At 36.1% G+C, this 20,638-nt stretch overlaps 1 protein-coding gene across 1 annotated transcript in view; it reads left to right on the top strand.

Moving 5' to 3' along the window:
• Positions 1–20,638, top strand: part of LOC309870230 (NKG2-A/NKG2-B type II integral membrane protein-like) — a gene marked incomplete at its 5' end in the record, with an annotated part of 77,758 nt that overhangs the window by 35,480 nt on the left and 21,640 nt on the right. The window contains 2 exons of the mRNA XM_082742424.1: positions 19,877–20,100; positions 20,505–20,582. Of these exons, the coding sequence (XP_082598550.1) occupies positions 19,877–20,100; positions 20,505–20,582 (302 nt within the window). The remainder of the gene's footprint in view (positions 1–19,876; positions 20,101–20,504; positions 20,583–20,638) is intronic.

The raw sequence follows: 20,638 nt of genomic DNA, 5'->3' as shown, positions 1-20,638 counted from the left end.
GTGATAGGGGGTTGGAAGGAGGCACAGGAGCTGTCCTACACAAGAAAATCACAGGTGCTTCTTCTTACTTGAATCTCTAGGATTTTTCCCAATGTACACATTTCACAAAGTATTTTTAAACTTTTTGTCACTTATCAGAAACCCAAAATTGTTATCTTTGTCAGTTTCTCCTCCTACTTAGTCCTAGTAGGATATTTTTTTTTAGTGTGTCCAGTGTGATACAAAAAATATAGATATAGACAGATACTATAAGGAAAGAATTAACTTTATTGTTACTACAAAATTCAAACGAGTATGAGAGCTCCTATTTGATTTCTAATAAAATCTGCTTTCTCACAGTATTTGTTGCACTTCTTCCTTCCATCTTCATGGATTAGAAGCTCCCAGAGAATCAATAATAACTCATCTGTGTGGCCAAAAAGGCACAACTTTCTTCTTCAAAACGTAAGTTTCCTGAGAATGTTTATATTTTAGGATTTAAAAGAATTAATCTTACAAGAAAAAGTGTTAATATGTGAGCAACTAGAAAACACAAATGTTGCAGTGTTTTCATAGAACAATGACAAGGGAAATATTTAGATTTGTTACTTAACTATTAGTCAAAATAAATTATTTATTCATCAAAATATTATGGTATTTATCACTAAATTAATGTAATTCTCTGTATTTCAGACCAGCAGTATCTTCAGAGAGTGACAAGAATTGTACATTTTTCATCTTCAGTTCAAAGATAATATATAATGAATATTGCTTAGAATTAAGACCATATGTTTGTAAGCACCAGAAATTAGTCACCTAATTTGGGGATAATGCTCTGTCACCATCTAAAGAACTATCTAATTCCTCCAAAAACAATGCAGTTGCTTTCTCAGAATATTTTTAAGATCTTATTTTAAGAGCAAATTTAGGTTCGCAGCAAAATTAAGAGAAAAGTACAGAGATTTCCTCTATTGCCCATGTCTGCACACGTGACAGATTCTCCCATCATCAGCAACACTCAGTAGAATGGTCATTTTTTACAAGGATGAAATTGCAATGATGCATCATATTCTTCCAAAGTCCAAAGTGTACCGGGGGTTTCAACCTTGGTGTTGGTGTCATACTAATATAAAAAATAAATACTCATATACAGTTCATGTATTTCTTAAGCTTTTGCTATTTATTAAAATGAATTCTATTTAAATTATAAATCATAATATCAAGCACTCTTTTTGTAAACTCCTCAATAAGGTGAATAATTCTACTGATAATTCCAAAATAATTGATTTGTCTTAGTTCTTAAAGGGGCTATAAATGAGTGTTGAACAGCCCTGGATGGCAAGGTTATCAGTCAGAATTAAGTCAGGACACAAAAAAACCAGGGGAACTTTGGGGCAAACAATTATTATCTATTTGTAAAAGAAAGCCTACTAAGAGAAAAGGCTACTAAGATAAAATAAGAATAACTTAGGATTGAAGGAGAGTAGTCAAAGGAGAGATCACCGGGAAGCCAGGTCTACTCTCTGAAGATGGAATTTAGATACCATTGAAGACAATGTAACCACACACAACTTCATGGAAGACATGCTCATGGGATTGGCCTGGGACAGAGCAATTCCATAGTCTACACCTGTCCATGGTGAGGATGGATCCCAGCTGTGACTAGCAAGCAGGAAGAATTTCCCCACCAGAGTGTTAGGAGGCACTGCTTAGAGGACAGGAAATTGACTGGGACTGGCTGCCAAACTTGCTGGAGGCTGAATACACGGGACTTCTGCCTGCATGTACCTGGCAGCCAAGCCATAGTGGCCAAACACCCTGAAACACCATGAAACCAAAAGAGCCTTTTCTGTTGCTGTGTCTTGACAATGCCTTTACCAACAAAACTCAACCTCCTCTGAGTTGACATGCAAGAGTAGTTCATAGAATCTAGCTCCATTGTCTGAGAACAGGGCATTGAGGGATCCATTTGGAGCTGAGTACTAAATAATTAACAGGCACTCAGGGTTATCAGGCAACAATCACAGGGTAGCTATATAAGAACAATTCCCATCCATCCCAGGTCCTCAGAGAATGGAACGTATATTCTGAATTACTTTTAGTACATCACTACCAAAATTATGTTCATTACTTAGTAGAGATAGATTTTTCATTGAATAATAACCACTGTCCTTTGATACTCCTTTTTTTTTAAATTTCTTTTCAGCGTAACAGACATTGTTTTTGCACCATACCCAGTGCTTCATGCAATACATGCCCCCCTTAATACCTGGCTCCCAATCTCCCACCCACTGCCCTTTCAAAACCCTCAGATTGTTTTTCAGAGTCCATAGTCTCTCATGGCTCACCTCCCCTTCCAAATTCCCCCAACTCCCTTCTCCTCTCTATCTCCCCATGTCCTCCATGCTATTTGGAAGTTCTATTTTTAATATCTTAAGGAATTTCCACACTGTTCTCTAAAGTGGCTGCACCAACTTGCATTCCCACCAACAGTGTAAGAGGGATCCCCTTTCTCCACATCCTCTCCAACACACGTTGTTTCCTGTCTTGTTAATTTTGGCCATTCTAATTGTTGTAAGGTAGTATCTCAATGTTTTAATTTGAATCTCCCTGATGGTTAGTGATGATGAATATTTTTTCATGTTTCTCATAGCTATTTGTAATGTTGTCATCGGAGAAGTGTCTGTTCCTATCTTCTGCCCATTTTGTGATATGATTATCTGTTTTGTGTGTGTTGAGTTTGAGAAGTTCTTTATAGATCCTGGATATCAGTCTTCCCATTTAGATCAGGAACACGACAAGGATGCCCACTCTCACCACTCCTGTTCAACTTAGTATTAGAAGTCCTAGCAACAACAATCAGACAACAAAGAGAAATAAAAGGTATTCAAATTAGCAATGGAGAAGTCAAACTCTCTCTCTTTGCAGATGACATGATACTTTATATGGAAAACCCAAAAGATTCCACCCGCAAACTACTAGAACTCATACAGCAATTAAGTAATGTGGCAGGATACAAAGTCAATGTACAGAAATCAGTGGCTTTCTTATACACTAACAATGAAAATACAGAAAGGGAAATTAGAGAATCGATTCCATTTACTATAGCACCAAGAACCATAAGATACCTGGGAATAAAACTAATCAAAGAGGTAAAGGATCTGTACTCAAGGAACTATGGAACACTTATGAAAGAAGTTGAAGACACAAAAAGATGGAAGATCATTCTATGCTCTTGGATTGGAAGAATAAACATTGTAAAAATGTCTATACTGCCTAGAGCAATCTATACTTTTAATGCCATTTGGATCAAAATTCTACCGGTATTTTTCAAAGAGCTGGAGCATATAATCCAAAAATTTGTATGGAATCAGAAGAGACCCCAAATCACTAAGGAAATGTTGAAAAACAAAAATAAAACGGGGGGCATCACGTTACCTGATTTCAAGCTTTACTATAAAGCTGTGATCACCAAGACAGCATGGTACTGGCATAAAAACAGACACATAGACCAGTGGAACAGAGTAGAGAGCCCAGATATGGACCTCAACTCTATGGTCAAATAATCTTTGATAAAACAGGAAAAAATATACAGTGGAAAAAAGACAGTCTCTTCAATAAATGGTGCTGGGAAAACTGGGCAGCTATATATAGAAGAATGAAACTCAACCATTCTCTTACATCATACAGAAAGATAAACTCGAAATGGATAAAAGACCTCAATGTGAGACAGGAATCCATCAGAATCCTAGAGGAGAACATAGGCAGTAATCTCTTTGATATCAGCCACAAAAACTTCTTTCAAGATATGTCTCCAAAGGCAAAGGAAACTAAGAGAAAATGAACTTTTGGGACTTCATCAAGAAGTCCCAAAAATAAACGTTAAATAGTAAAGAAAAGGAGAATTAAGTATATAGAGATATTTGTGTGTGTTGAACAGGTAGTGATTGCCAGAATTCAGGACAAACATTATTACTTTGATCATGATTCAGAGCTATTTCTACCCTAATTCAAATACATCAGGGAGAGAGGTTAAACTTGATAGTTACTTACAAAATAAATCCATATTTTACATACATTTAGCTCTTTGAAGATATGTTCATATTCTTTGTACTTATTCCTCATGATTAGATAGAGAAATCATGTGAATATTCTAAATCAATTTCATATACTATGTAAATGGCAGCTGTAACTAATTGCTAACGTTGCGTTACAAACAGCCCAAAATTGTATTGACATTTTAAAAATAAGCATTTATTTCTCATTCACCAGTTTGTGGTTCAGTTATGTTTTAGTTGATTGGGGTTGGGCATATATAGATTTGGCTCCAGCCTACAGATTCAGCCCAGATCGTTTTTTCCATATTTTATTTTTAGAAGAACAGACTATCTTATATATTCACTAGATCAGTCATTTTGACTTAAGAACTTGATCTTTGTGTTTCACCTCCTGTGACATGATGATGATAATTGTAGCCACCTCATAGGGCTGATCTGAGGATCAATAATATAATGTCTGAAGATCCTTAAAATACAGCTTAACTACATGATGTTCTGGTTATATGTGATGTCTTCATACCTTGCTTTACCAACTATTCAATAAAGGTTGTTTTCCAACAAAACCAGTGATCTATAACTGTGTTCTTCTTTGCATTCAAAGAAATAGCCAGGCATTAGAAATATAATCTGAATTAACCAGTCTGGTAATATACATCAAAGATATTTGCATTTTTTTTTTTTAGATTTTATTTATTTATTTGACAGAGGGAGATCATAAGTAGGCAGAGAGGCAGGCGGAGAGAGAGGGGGAAGCAGGCTCCCTGCCAAGCAGGAAGCCTGATGCAGGGCTCTATCCCAGGACCCTGAGATCATGACCCAAGCCAAAGGCAGAGGCTTAACCAACTGAGCCACCCAGGTGCCCGATATTCGTATTTTCAAACAGGTTTTTGAGAAATTCAGTATGTCATGTATGGAGAATTAATGGGAGTAATTTTTTTCTGGGCATGCATATCCATTTTGGAAATCAATTCTGTTCTTTCTCTCATTGGTCAAGAACCCCAGTCTTCACATTCAGTGTTCTAGTTGGACATATGTAAGGGCTATCTCTTTGAAATTGAAGAAATATGAAACAAATTGTCAAGGTTTGATAAGGTAGCCCTTTTGATACTGACACTTGGGGAACCTACATGGTCCTAGAGGATGAAAACACTGACATGCCCTTTTCCTTTGAATTCTGGAGCATTCCATCAGCACATGCATTTCTTGCTTTTGTAAATGGAGAAAAATAAGAGGCTGCTTAATACATTCTGATGTGAAACACTTTCCAAAGTTCCCCCCAATTTTTTATCTATCTAAACACGTGCATAAAAAGGTGCCTAACGTCTTATGTGTACCCATAAAGCCATGGGAATTATTTTGTGAATTGAGCTTGATCTAGTGGTTCCACTAAAAGCAATGGAGATATATATAAATATGGAGCAATACTAAGAGCATGTTGTATTCAAGAGTGAATACAGAATAGAAGGAATCATGCAGAAGTCTGGAATAAATGATCAAAATGGTCATTTTCTGTGTCTAACTTTCTGAGAGTATACATTTAGGTGTTGAACATAAAGGCTTGATTCTAGATCCTGAGTTAACAATATTCGCTTCAGTACTAAATTTAGTGGAACATGGTGCCCTTTTAAAATTTACTGTTGCAGCAGAGCTGAAAATGTATTCTTTCCAGGCACTCGGTTTCAGAGATAATGCAAGAAGGACTGAGCTGTGTTGATCCAATCTTCTGTACCAAATTTACTAATCAGAAAATTTTATTTCTGGGTAACTAATGGTTGTAAATTTATGAATAAGATAAGTCATTACATTTAAATAGTGTCGCTCTACCCTACGTTTAGGAGCATTTCTCCTTAACTACAACCATTATTACTTTGTGGCTCCTCCTAAGGCAACATGATATCTTGTGTACCCACAAATGCTTTGGACTGAATAGAGTAACAATCCAATCTGAGATGAGGAGCAAAAATATTTTTAAAGCAGATCAATGTGATAACATCAAAAGTTTGACACGTGTAATTAGGATCTTACAAGGAGAGGGAAATATTTAGCAGGAAAATATTTGAAGAAATGATGGTGAAAACTATGTACTTCAAAAATCCATTTTCACTTTTGTTTCCTTTGCCTTTGGAGACATGTCTTGAAAGAAGTTGCTGTGGCCGATGTCAGAGAGGTTATTGCCTATGTTCTTCTCTAGGATTGTGATGGACTCCTGCCTCATGTTGAGGTCTTTTATCCATTTCAAGTTTATCTTTGTGTATGATGTAAGAGAATGGTTGAGTTTCATTCTTCTACACATAGCTGTCCAATTTTCCCAGCACCATTGATTGAAGAGACTGTCTTTTTTCCACTCTACGTTTTTTTCCTGCTGTGTCAAAGATTACTTGATAATAGGGTTGAGGGTTCATCCATATCTGGGCTCTCTACTCTGTTCCACTGATCTATGTGTCTGTTTTTGTGCCAGTACCAAGCTGTATTGGGTGATCACAGCTTTGTGGTAAAGCTTGAAATTGGGCAATGTGATGCCCCCAGATCTGTTTTTCTTTTTCAACATTTCCTCAGCAATTTGGGGTCTCTTCTGATTCCATAAAAATTTTTGGATTGTTTGATCCAGCTCTTTGAAAAATACCAGTGGAATTTTTATCAGAATGGCATTGAAAGTGTAGATTGCTCTAGGCAGTATAGACATTTTAGCAATGTTTATTCTTCCAATCTATGAGCATAGAATGCTCTTCCATCTTTTTATGTTTTCTTCAACTTCTTTCATGAGTGTTGTGTAGTTCCTTGAGTACAGATCCTTTACCTCTTTGGTTAGGTTTATTTCCAGGTATCTTATGGTTCTTGGTGCTATAGTAAATGGAATCGATTCTCTAATTTCCCTTTCTGTATTTTTATTGTTAGTGTATAAGTAAGCAACTGATTTCTGTACATTGATTTTGTATCCTGCCACATTACTTAATTGCTGTATGAGTTCTAGTAGTTTGCGGGTGGAATCTTTTGGGTTTTCCATAAAAAGTATCACATCATCTGTGAAGAGAGAGAGTTTGACTTCTCCATTGCCAATTTGAATACCTTTTATTTCTCTTTGTTGTCTGATTGTTGTTGCTAGGACTTCTAATACTAAGTTGAACAGGAGTGGTGAGAGTGAGAATCCTTATTGTGTTCCTGATCTCAAAGGGAAGGCTGTCAGCTTTTTCCCATTGAGGATGAAATTCCCTGTGAGTTTTTCATAGATAGATCTATGAAGTTGAGGAATGGTCCCTCTTTCTCTATATTTTGAAGCATTTTAATCAGGAACAGATGCTGGATTTTGTCAAATGCTTGTTCTGCATCAACTGAGAGGATGATGTGGCTCTTCTCTTTTCTCTTATTGATTTGTTCTATCACATTGAGTGATTTATCAGTGTTGAATGACCATTGCAACCCAGGGATAAATACCACCTGGTCATGGTGGATAATCTTTTTAATGTACTGTTGGATCCTATTAGCTAGGATCTTTTTGAGAATCTTGGCATCCGTATTCATCAGGGATATTGGTCTGAAATTCTCCTTTTTGGTGGGGCCTCTCCCTGGTTTGGGTATCAGGGTAATGCTGGCTTCATAAAAAGGGTCTGGAAGTTTTCCATCTTATTCAATTTTTTTTGAAACACTTCTGCACAGCAAAGGAAACAGTCAACAAAACCAAGAGGCAACCCATGGAATGAGAGAAGATATTCACAAATGACAATACAGACAAACGGCTGATATCCAGGATCTATAAAGAACTTCTCAAACTCAACACACACAAAACAGATAATCATGTCAAAAAATGGGCAGAAGACATGAACAGACACTGCTCCAATGACAACATACAAATAGCTATCAGACACAGGAAAAAATGTTCATCATCACTAGCCATCAGGGAGATTCAAATCAAAACCACATTAAGATACCACCTTAAACCAATTAGAATAGCCAAAATTAACAAGACAGGAAACAACGTGTGTTGGAGAGGATGTGGAGAAAGGGGAACCCTCTTACACTGTTGGTGGGAATGCAAGTTGGTGCAGCCACTTTAGAGAACAGTGTGGAAATTCCTCAAGAAATTAAAAATAGAGCTTCCCTATGACCCTGCAATTGCACTACTTACCCCAAAGATACAGATGTAGTGAAAAGAAGGGCCATCTGTATCCCCGTGTTCATAGCATCAATGGCCACAGTCGCCAAACTGTGGAAAGAACCAAGATGCCCTTCAGTGGACAAATGGATAGGAAAGATGTGGTCCATATACACTATGGAGTATTATGCTTCCATCAGAAAGGATGGATACCCAACTTTTGTATCAACATGGAAGGGACAAGAAAAGATTATGCTGAGTGAAATAAGTCAAGCAGAGAGAGTCAATTATCTTATGGTTTCACTTATTTGTAGAGCATAACAAATAACATGGGGAGATGGAGAGGAGAAGAGATTTGGGGGAAGTTGGAGGGGAAGATGAACTATGAGAGACTGTGGATTCTGAAAAACAATCTAAGAGTTTTGGAGGGGCAGGGGGTGGGAGGTTGGGTGAGCCTGGTGGTGGCTATTAAGGAGGGCATGTATTGCATGGAGCACTGGGTGTGGTGCATAAACAATGAATTCTGGAACACTGAAAAGAAATTTAAAAAATAAATAAAATTTTTAAAAAAAACTATGTATTTCAAATTTTTTGCAAAATGTGTTAAATTCAGGAAGCCCAGCAAAACCCAAATAAGATAAATAAAAACTAAGTCACAAGTGGGCATACTATAGTTATGCTTCTGAAAAAGATAAAAAGAAAATCTTGAAGCAGTGAGAGAATAACAACAATTCATATGCCCAAAAATTAACTACAAACAATGAAATTCAGAAGATAATAGAATATTCATCTCAGGAGAAGGAACCTGCCAACGCAGAATGCTGTCACTAGTAGCCTTCCAAAATAAATGTAAATTAAGTCATGCTCAACTAAGTACTCATCCACCAACAGCAAGCCTGCATTGGAAGAGGTGCTACAGGAAGGGAACTCTTCAGGCTAAGGGTAATAGTACCACATGGAAAACTGAGTATTTGGGAAGGTAATAAGGGCATGAAATATTATAAATATCTGTATAAAGATATAAGACAAGTGGTGCCTGAGTGGCTCAGTGGGTTAAAGCCTCTGCCTTCAGCTCAGGCCATGATCTCAGGGTCTTGGGATCGAGCCCCGCATCCAGCTCTCTGCTCAGCAAGGAGCCTTCTTCCCCACACCACCTGCCTTCCTTTCTGCCTACTTGTGATCTCTGTCTGTCAAATAAATAAATAAATAAACCTTTAAAAGAAAAAAGATATAAGACAACCTTTTATAATTGCTTTAAGTATGCATGTCTATTCACAGCAAAGTTTGCAACAGGGTCTTCCAGTGTTTACAAAGTTTCTAGATTGTAATACAAACAACTGTATCATAATGGTTGGGGGATGTGATCAATATTTTTGAAGTGTTGTTATTCACTACTGATGCCATCTGACTTCTGAGTAGAATGATTTTGTAAGAAAGTTTATATAATCAAGCCGAATTCTTTAACACATGGTAGATTTGCCCAGGTTGCTTTTTATTATACTTTACTTTGGTAATTTTCATTTTCTGGGAATTTTCTATTACCTATGGATTTAAAAATCTATTAATAATATGTATTTACTGCCTTTTAACATTGTTTTTATTTAAAACAATACTGTATTCTCAAATTTAATCTGGATATAAATGATTTCTGTCTTTAGTTTTTTGGCAGTCTTGTCCATTTTGTCTTTTCAAAGAGAATCTCTTTTTTGATCCTCTCCACTGCACTTTTGTTCTTTGTCATGATTTTTTACTATTCATTGTTTTCTTTCATCTTCCTCATTTGGATTTAATTTCACCTAATTTTTTGCTTTGATGTTTTAAATTTGTATTTATTTTTTAATTGTCTAACATTTTTAATTTCCATAAAGTATGACAGTATATGGAATTGTGGCATCTTCCTATTCTATAAAACATTTAAAGAAGAATTAATACTTGTTCTTCTGAGGCTGTTCAAAAAATAAAAATGGAAGGAAAAATTTCAAACTCATTCTATGTGGTCAGCATTACCTTGATCCCCAAACCAGACAAAGTCCCAGCCAAAATGGGAAATTACAGACCAGTATCCATAATGAACATGTATGCAAAAATTTTCACCAAGATACTAGCCAATAGGATCCAACAGTACATTCACCACAACCAAATGGGAAAAACAGTATAGAGGTGCTTCAAGAAGTTAAAAGTAGAACTATCCTACAACCCAGCAATTGCAGTACTGGTGGTTCTCCCAAAGATATAAATGTAGAGATCCCAAGGGGCACCTGCACCCCAATATTCATAAACAGCAGCAATGTCCAGAGTAGCAGAACTTTGGAAAGGGCCTAGATATCCATCGACAGATAAATGGATAAAGAAGATACAGCATATAAATACAATGGGATATTACTCATCCATCAAAAAGGATGAATACTTAACATTTATATTGATGTGTATTGCAATAGACAGCATCTTGCTGAATGAAATAAGTCAATAAGAGAGAGCCAATCATTATATGGTTTCACTCATCTATCGAATATAAGAAACATCACAGAGGATCATGGGAGAAGGGAAGGAAAACTGAATGGGAAGAAATCAGAGAGGGAGACAAACCATGAGATACTCTTAACTATAGGAAACAAACAGAGGGCTGCTGGAGATGAGGTAGTAGGGAGATGATGAAGCTGGGTGATGGAGATTAAGGAGGGCATGTGATGTGATGAGAACTGGGTTCTAAGTTATAAGTGACTAATGAATAACTGAAATCTATATCTGAAAATAATGATGCAGTATATGTTGGTAATTATATTTAAATAAAAAAAAGAAGAAGAAAATTAAAGCTCCCTGGAGAAAAATGAAAATCACAATGCTTCAAAATCTATGTGAGTGGAAATAAATGAAATTGAGAGTAAAAAAAATAGAAAAAAATCAATGAAATGAAGAATGGTTTCCTTGAAAAAATATATAAAATTGATAAGACTTGGGGGACCTAGGTGGCTCAGTGGGTTAAAGCCTCTGCCTTCGGCTCAGGTCGGGATCTCAGGATGCTGGGATCTAGCCCCGTGTCGGGCTCTCTGCTTAGCAGGAAGCCTGCTCCCTCCTCTCTTGCCTGACTCTGTGCCTACTTGTGATCTCTGTCTGTGAAATAAATAAATAAATAAATAAATAAGTAAAATCTTTAAATTAAAAAAAAAATGATAAGACTTTAAGCAGAATTATCAGGAAAAAGAGTGGCAACCCAAAAAATACATTCAGAAATGAAGAGAAGTTACAACAAACACCTCAAAAATACAGAAGAGTGTAATAGACTTACTCTGACCAATCATATGCCAACAAACTGAAATCTAGAAGAAATGGACCAATTCTTACAAATCTACAAATTTTCAAGATTAAATCAGGCCTAAACAGACAATCTAAACAGACTAATAGTAAAAGAATTGAATCAATAGTCAAAACACTCTCAACAAACACGTATCCAAGACCAGTTGGCTTCACAGATGAATTCTAACAAATTATTATCATATTTTATTTTTTCATCATTTTTTTTATTGTGTTATATTAGTCACCATATAGTACATCCTTAGTTTTTGATATGGGCGAGCCTGAGGATGGATATTAAGGAGGACTTAATACATGGATTCCATGGAGCACTGGGTGTTACACAAAGAATGAATCTAACAAACTTTTATTACTTTTTTATTAAAGATTTTATTTATTTATTTGACAGACAGAGGTTACAAGTAAGCAGAGAGGCAGGCAGAGAGAGAGTAGGAAGCAGGTTTCCTGCTGAGCAGAGAGCCTGATGCGGGGCTCAATCCCAAGACCCTGGGATCATGACCTGAGTTGAAGGCAGAGGATTTAACCCACAGAGCCACCCAGGAGCCCCTCTAACAAACTTTTAAATAAGAGATAATACCTCTTCTTCTCAGATTTTTCCCAAAATGAAGACAAAGGAAAGCTTCCAACTTCATTCTGTGTGGACAGTATCACCATGATATCAAAACAAAACAAGCATGCAACACACACACACACACACACACACACACACACACAGAATATTATAAGCGAAAATTCCTGATGAACATGCAAAAATCTTCACTAAAGTTTTAGCAAACTGAAGTCCACAACACAATGAAAGGATCATACACCATGTTCAAGAGGGATTTATTCCATGTATGAAAGGATGGTTCAATATCTGCAAATCAAGCAACTTGACACACCACATTAACTAACTGAAAGATCAAAATCATATGGCAATCTCAATAGATGCAGAAAAAGACTGACAAAATTCAACAACCATTTATGATAAAAACTCCCAAAAGTGTGTAGAGAGGGAACATACCTCCATATAATAAAGGTCATATATTACAACTCCACAACTAACATCATTCTCAATGTGAAAAGACAGATATTTTTATCCCCAGGGGTACAGGTCTGTGAATCACCAGGTTTACACACTTCACAGCACTCACCAAAGCACATACCCTCCCCAATGTCCATAATCCCACCCCCTTCTCCCAAACCCCCTCCCCCCAGCAACCCTCAGTTTGTTTTGTGAGATTAAGAGTCACTTATGGTTTGTCTCCCTCCCAATCCCATCTTGTTTCATTGATTCTTCTCCAGTGGGTAGGAGAAGAATCAAAGGGTTTTCTTTTAAGATCACTTGTACCACTTTTATTTAAAAAGTAGTGGAGGTCCTGAAAAGACTGTAATCTGCAAAGAAAAAGAAATTAAATACATCCAAATTGATAATGAAATTGTGAAATTGTCACTATTTTCATATGACATGATTCTCTAGATAATTAACCTAAAGACTCCACCAGAAAACTATTACAACTGATACTGAAATTAGTTAAAAGGCAGGATAAAATTAATATGCAGTAATATGTTGCATTTCTATACACTAGTAAAAAGCTGGGAGAAATAGAACTTAAGAAAACAATCCCCTTTATAATTCTATTTATAAGAATAAACTCCATAAGAATAAATTTAACCAAGGAGGTAAAAGTCCTATAGTCTGAAAAATAAAATTCACTGATAAAGAAATTTGAATATGACACAAATAAATAGATGGGAATATATACTTTGCTTATGGAGTAGAAGAATTAATATTGTGAAAATATCTATATTTTGCAAAATAAAAAACATAAAGATTCAATGTAATCCCTATGAAAACCCAATAGCATTTTTCACAGAACAAGAATAAATTATCTTAACAGTTTGTGTGGAACTTTTAGAACAAGACTGGAAGTAACATGCACATACACTTCAAACTATACTACAAAGCTTTAGCAATCAAAGCAGTATGGCACAACAATAGAAACAGAGATCAAAGGAATGGAATACAAAGCTCAGAAATAAACCTGTTTATATGATCTACTATATATGACAAAGAAGGCACGAATAGAGAATGGGGAACAAAGAGTCTTCAGTAAATGGTGTTTAAAAAACTGGAAAACTATGTGCTAAAGAATAAAACTGGACTTCCTTTTTACACCATAAGCAAAAATAAAACTAAAATGAATTAAAGATGTAGGTGTAAAACCAGAAGCCACAAAACTCCTAAGGAAAGCACAGGCAATAAACTCTGGAGATAGGCCTTAACTTTATTCTTTTGAGTCTGATTCCATAGGAAGGGCAACAAAATGAGAAATAAAAGGTACATCAAACTATACGGCTTTAAAAAAAAAAAAACAATATTTATTCTTCCAATCCAGGAGCATGGAACATTTTTCCATTTCTTTGTGTCTTCCTCAATTTCTTTCAGGAGTACTTTATAGTTTTCTGAGTATAGATTCTGTACCTCTTTGGTTAGGTTTATTCCTAGGTATCTTATGGTTTTGGGTGCAATTGTAAATGGGATTGACTCCTTAATTTCTCTTTCTTCTGTCTTGTTGTTGGTGTAGAGAAATGCAACTGGTTTCTGTGCATTGATTTTATATCCTGACACTTTACTGAACTCCTGTACAAGTTCTAGCAGGGGAACCCTCCTCCACTGTTGGTGGGAATGCAAGCTGGTGCAGCCACTCTGGAAAACAGCATGGAGGTTCCTCAAAATGTTGAAAATAGAACTGCCCTATGACCCAGCAATTGCACTACTGGGTATTTACCCTAAAGATACAAACGTAGTGATCCAAAGGGGCACGTGTACCCGAATGTTTATAGCAGCAATGTCCACAATAGCCAAACTATGGAAAGAACCTAGATGAATGGATCAAGAAGAGGTGGTATATATACACAATGGAATACTATGCAGCCATCAAAAGAAATGAAATCTTGCCATTTGCGACAACATGGATGGAACTAGAGCGTATCATGCTTAGCAAAATAAGTCAAGCAGAGAAAGACAACTATCATATGATCTCCCTGATATGAGGAAGTGGTGATGCAACATGGGGGCTTAAGTGGGTAGGAGAAGAATAAATGAAACAAGATGGGATTGGGAGGGAGACAAACCATAAGTGACTCTTAATCTCACAAAACAAACTGAGGGTTGCTGGGGGGAAGGGGGTTGGGAGAAGGGGGTGGGACTATGGACATTGAGGAGGGTATGTGCTTTGGTGAGTGCTGTGAAGTGTGTAAACCTGGTGATTCACAGACCTGTACCCCTGGGGATAAAAATATATGTTTATAAAAAATAAAAAAATAAAAACAAAAAACAAAAAACAAAACAAAACTACAAGGCTTTTGCTCAGCCAAGGAAACCATCAACAAAACAAAAAGGCCGTAAATAATGGGAGATGGTATTTGTAAATAATATATCTGACAAGAGCTTAATATCCAAATATATAAGGAATTCCTACATCTCAAAAAAAATGCAAACATTAAAAAATGGGCTGAGGACCTAAACAGATTTCTTTGAAAGAAAATATACAGACCAACCAACACCTGAAAAGATGCTCAACATTATACTTGCCAGGAAAAAGAAAATCAAAACCACAGTGAGCGGCAAAATGCTCTCAGAGTTAAAAATATAAGCAATAACAAATACTGGTGAGGATGTGCAGAAAAGAGAACCTTATATACTTCTGGTGGGACTTTTAATTGGTGCCATCATGATGAATAACAGTATAGAGATGCCTCAGAAAATTCAAAATAGAAATACCATAGATCCAGAATATCCATTTCAGGGGATCAAAAGACAATGAAAACATTAACTTGCTGAGATGGGTGCCCCCTATGTTTATTCAGCATTACTTATAATAGCCAGGATATGGAAGCAACCCAGGTATCCATCTATGGTCGAATGAGTAAATAGAAACAGTACATATACACAATGGAATATTACTCAGCAATAAAAACAAATGTGTGTCATTTTTTACAAAATTGATAGAACTAGAGGATTTTATGCCAAATGAAGTTAGTCAGATAAAGGAAGTTAATACCATATGTTTTGACTAACAATATGCAATCTAAAACAAACAAAAAAAGTGAAACAGAATCATATAAAGAGAGAGCAAAATTGTGATTGCCATAGGGCAGGTGCATGGAGGGATGGCTGAAATAGGTAAAAGGAAGTAAGAAATACAAAATTTCAGTTACAAAAGAAGTCACAGGGCTACAAATTATAGCACAAGGACTACAGTCAATAACACTGTATTAATTTTATATGGTGATAGATGGTAATGAGTTTTATAATGATCATAAAAGTATATAAACGTTGAATCACTGTATCTACACCTGGAGGTAATATGATATTGTATGTAAACTACACATTATTAGAAATAAATTAAAAAAGTAAAAAGTAGGGGCGCCTGGGTGGCTCAGTGGGTTAAGCCTCTGCCTTCGGCTCAGGTCATGATCTCAGGGTCCTGGGATTGAGCCCTGTGTCGGGCTCTCTGCTCAGCAGGGAGCCTGTTTCCCTTCCTCTCTCTCTCTGCCTGCCTCTCTGCCTAATTGTGATCTCTGTCTGTCAAATAAATAAATAAAATCTTTAAATAAAAAAAAATATTTTAAAAAGCAGAAAATATTCTCAACTACTTTGCAAAACTAAACCAAAACAAAAGAACTACAGAGCAATAGAAACATATTTGCAAATATCTTTAAAAATTATGTGATGTTTGGGGAAGCCCAGTGGTGGGTATTAAGGAGGGCACATATTGCATGGAGCACTGGGTGTGGTGCCAAAACAATGAATTCTGTTATGCTGAAAAGAAATTTAAAAAAAAGTTCAAAAAAATTATGTGATGTGCACATGATGTTTAATTGTGTTTTAAAAGTACCTTCTCGGGGCGCCTGGGTGGCTCAGCGGGTTAAGCCGCTGCCTTCGGCTCAGGTCATGATCTCAGGGTCCTGGGATAGAGTCCCGCATAGGGCTCTCTGCTCAGCAGGGAGCCTGCTTCCCTCTCTCTCTCTCTCTACCTGCCTCTCCATCTACTTGTGATCTCTCTCTGTCAAATAAATAAATAAAATCTTTAAAAAAAAATAATAAAAGTACCTTCTCTGTCCATCTTAATTTTTTGAATTAAGTGAAATTTTTAAGTATTGCTTTCATTTTCCTGCTATATAGTAAGACCTATAGTTTTTTCATTTACAATCATTATTCTTATCAAAATACAACTATTCTCATTAAAATAGTTATCATTGGGGGATGAATCAATGAATAATATGAATAATTATTTAATATTCAAATCTCTGGGATGCTGTTTTTTTTTTAATTTTAATGTTTTATCTCCCACAAGCATAATTGTTTCAGGAGAAACCTAAATAACTTATTTAAAAATAATAAAAATAAAAATTCAGGAATGTTAAAAATGAAGGTAGAAATATTGAGAAGGGAAGTTTGGAAGTTATGTCCTTGTGGCAGTTACAATAAGGATGAAAATGTAGTGAGTCTTAAGAATTAGTGTCAAAAGCATTAAATACCTGTTAAAGGGATGATTATTTTAAAATATTTTCAGTGTAATAGATATGACATAGCAAAGGTGCAAGAAAGACAAGCATGATGTCATGCTGGGGCGCCTGGGTGGCTCAGTGGGTTAAGCCTCTGCCTTCCAGCCCAGGTCATGATCTCAGGAGCCCCACATCAGGCTCCCTGCTCAGCGGGGAGCCTGCTTCCCTTCCTCTCTCTCTCTGTCTGCCTCGCTTCCTACTTGTGATCTCTGTCTGTCAAATAAATAAATAAAATATTTTTAAAAAAATGTAGAAACCCTAACAGTAAAATTTAAACATCTAAAACATTTTTTACAAGCCCAAGTTCTCAAGTATTTGTGATTGAGATGGAAGGAAGTTAACAGCCTAATGGTTAAGTCTCTGACCCCAATATCTTGTGGAACATAAGCATTTCTCAGAGGCACTTGCCAAGGGACAGACTAAATGACACACTATAAGCTGAAAGTCTCAGACATTCTGGAGGTGTGTGATGAGATAAAGTGTCTTCAAAATAGCCCAAGTGTAAGGATTTCCTGTTCAAATTTTAAGTGACACATTGATGAGAAATCTACCTTTTTCCATTATTGCCTCACTCTGAGCTCTCTCACAGGGCCGGCAGTCTGTGAAGACCACACAGATTCTGTCTGTTTACAAGAGTAACCTGGTCTCCCACTGGAAGATGCCTGACTTTCTGGCCAGCAGAAGGTATGTGTCACTCCTCTGCTGTCTCTCTCCTACCCCCCTCACTTAGTGGGAGATACAAATGCTGGACGGGAGGCACCTGAGGCACAACTAATACACAAATCACAGAGAACATCGGTACCTTTATTCCAACATTTCGGGGTGACAAACAAAAATTAATTTGAAATATACTGGAGAACTTAAAATATCCAAATTCTTGCCTGTAGAGAAGTAATTAAGTATATATCCACAGGCATAAATTGTGTTTGTAAATCAATATAATTTTAAGTGAAATCCTATAGGCATGATGAGAAGGAATAGTCTGGATTTGTGATCAATTATAGGTATAGTTACTATATTATTTGATATTTACCTTGGGCTTTAAAAATAAATTCTTAAAATGAATCAATCAAATCATAATGGTCAAATGGTCAAACATTTGCTTTGATAAATTAAGACAATTTGGTTTTTCATAAAAAGGAAGATGAAGTACCTTCTGTAAAAATGCTAATTTAAGCTTAGGTACAAATGTTCAAGTCAAAGCTTGGCAAAAAAAGTTATTTGATATTGAAAGACACTCCTGTCTAATGTTACATGCTCTAAAGGATATGAGTCAGTAATGATAAAGTGGCCATTGTGTTAAAAATAATGAAAATAACTGATATATTTTTGAGAGCTTAGAAGAGCCAGATGAAATACTAAGTGTTTTATCTGCACTATGTTTTACGTATTTTAATTACCATTTTAGATTAGTAAAAACTAAATAACTAGACAGGAAGTAACTTCTTAAAACTCATACTTTGTAAGACTGAGAGCCAGGAGTAATTCCAGCTTTTACTAACTGCAGAGCTCATTGACTGAATTATGAAATTACATTGAAATTATGAAATTACATTGAAATTACTGAATTATGAAATTACATTGATTTCAAATAGTGGAATTAGTTATACAACTAAAGCTACCCTCACTGCCTTTGACATTCGTAGACATTTCTAGAAGTTTGTGCCACCAGTGTTCTTCTTTAAATGACCTACACTAATTTTTTAAAGGATTTATTATTTATTTATTTGTTTGTTTGTTTATTTACTTATTTGACAGAGATCACAAGTAGGCAGAGAGGCAGGCAGAGAAAGAAGAGGGAAGAAGGCTCCCTGCTGAGCAGAGACACACCCCCCACGTGGGGCTTGATCCCAGGACCCTGAGGTCATGACTTCAGCCAAAGGCAGAGACTTAACCCACTGAGCCACCCAAGTGCCCTACAATCTACACTCTTATTTATCATTCTAAGCTTTCACTCTTTGCCATTAAATCAACTGTCAACTTCTGGGTTAATAAGTGCTTTTTAAAAATACGGGTTTGGGGGCACCTGTGTGACTCAGTCAACTGATTAACCATCTGCCTTTGGCTCAGGTCATGATCTCAGGGTCCTGGGAGCGAGTCCAGTGTCAGGCTTTCTGCTCTGCAAGGAGTCTGCTTCTCCCTCTCTTCTATGTTCACACAAACACTCTCTATCTCTCAAGTAAATAAATATAATCTTTAAATATGTATATGGGTTTTTTTTGTTTTGTTTTGTTTTCAATATGGTTCAGGTTTTGGAAAAGTTTAATGTGTCATGTGACATATAAAATCTTTCTTTTAAAATTTAATGATTTCTCAGAACTCCATAATTATTCAAAATAAGAGTTCACTTGATGGGGCTGCATTACCTTTTAGGTAAAGAAATGTAATTGTTGAAATAAAAGTAATTTACTCCAGGAAATTCCTATATGTACTAAACTTGTATTCCCAATCTCAGAATACCAATTTTTAACCAACACCTGATATAAAAATTGCCCCCCAAAATTGATGCAGCACTTTTTTTTTTCTAATTTGGCATTTTAATTTTAAACCAGTTATTCTAATAATGTTGAAATGTTTTAGGGGATTCTGACCTTAAACTAATAAGGACAATATTATTCCTGAATTCTTTTCCTCTTCACTAATTTATTGCTTTACACTTTTCCAACTAATACTATTGTGTCAAGCATAGAATATCATTGTAAAAATAACTTATTATATCATGAAATGCTCTAAGGAAATTAGTACCAGATTTTACATTGTTCAACAGCAAATGAGTACTACCAGTCACCACACACTCCACCCACTGTGACTATCTCAGCAATCTTTTCATCACATACACTGTTCATCAAGTCCTTTAGTACAGTCCCATTCAGCCCTGTGCCTGACACCACACAGCTGCAGAGATGAATAACCAAGGAGTTACCTATGCAGAACTCAGTCAGGTTAAGGGTTCAAAAAGACAGCAAGTGAAAGCTAAGGGCACTAAAAGTCCTATTTCAGAAACTGAGCAGGAAATAACATATGCAGAATTAACTCTTCAAGACGCTTCAAATCTTCAAAATGCTTCTCAGAATCCTCAAAGGAACAGCGAGAACTCCCATTGCAAAGGTAAAACATGTAATACACACACAGTATAACTGTAGTATATGTACTATGATGTGCAGTTGGGCAGTAGAAGTGCAGAGAATGAGTGGGGAATGACACCTATTTTTCATTTCTGAAGATCAGAGCTTGAAGTTGCAATATAGTGTTGTAATTGATATCTGAAGACTAACTTTGTTCTAGTTTTGTTGTAATTTGTAATCTTTACCAACATCTCCTGAGGTAATAAATTTACTGCCACTGAAATGTTACATTCTGAGAAGATTATAATGGGTTTGGAGTGAAAGTTTTTATATGATTCTCTGCGCATCTTGTTGGTTCTCTTGTATGTACAGTTCCTAAAAGATTATTTCTGCCCATCCTTTCTCATTATTTTCATTTCTCTTCCAACTGTTTACCTTTATATCCAGGGAAGCTCATTGCTGGGGTCCTGGGGATCATTTGCCTTATCTTAATGTCCACTATGGTCACAAAAGCGGTTACTCCCGGTAAGTAAGTGTTGGAATGTCTAAAAGAGAATTTTTCACTTTAATGATCATCAGTA

Source organism: Mustela nivalis, assembly GCF_964662115.1.
Source record: "Mustela nivalis genome assembly, chromosome: 7".
In the NCBI taxonomy this organism is placed as follows: domain Eukaryota; kingdom Metazoa; phylum Chordata; class Mammalia; order Carnivora; family Mustelidae; genus Mustela; species Mustela nivalis.
This window is presented reverse-complemented; position numbering and strand designations above follow the sequence as displayed.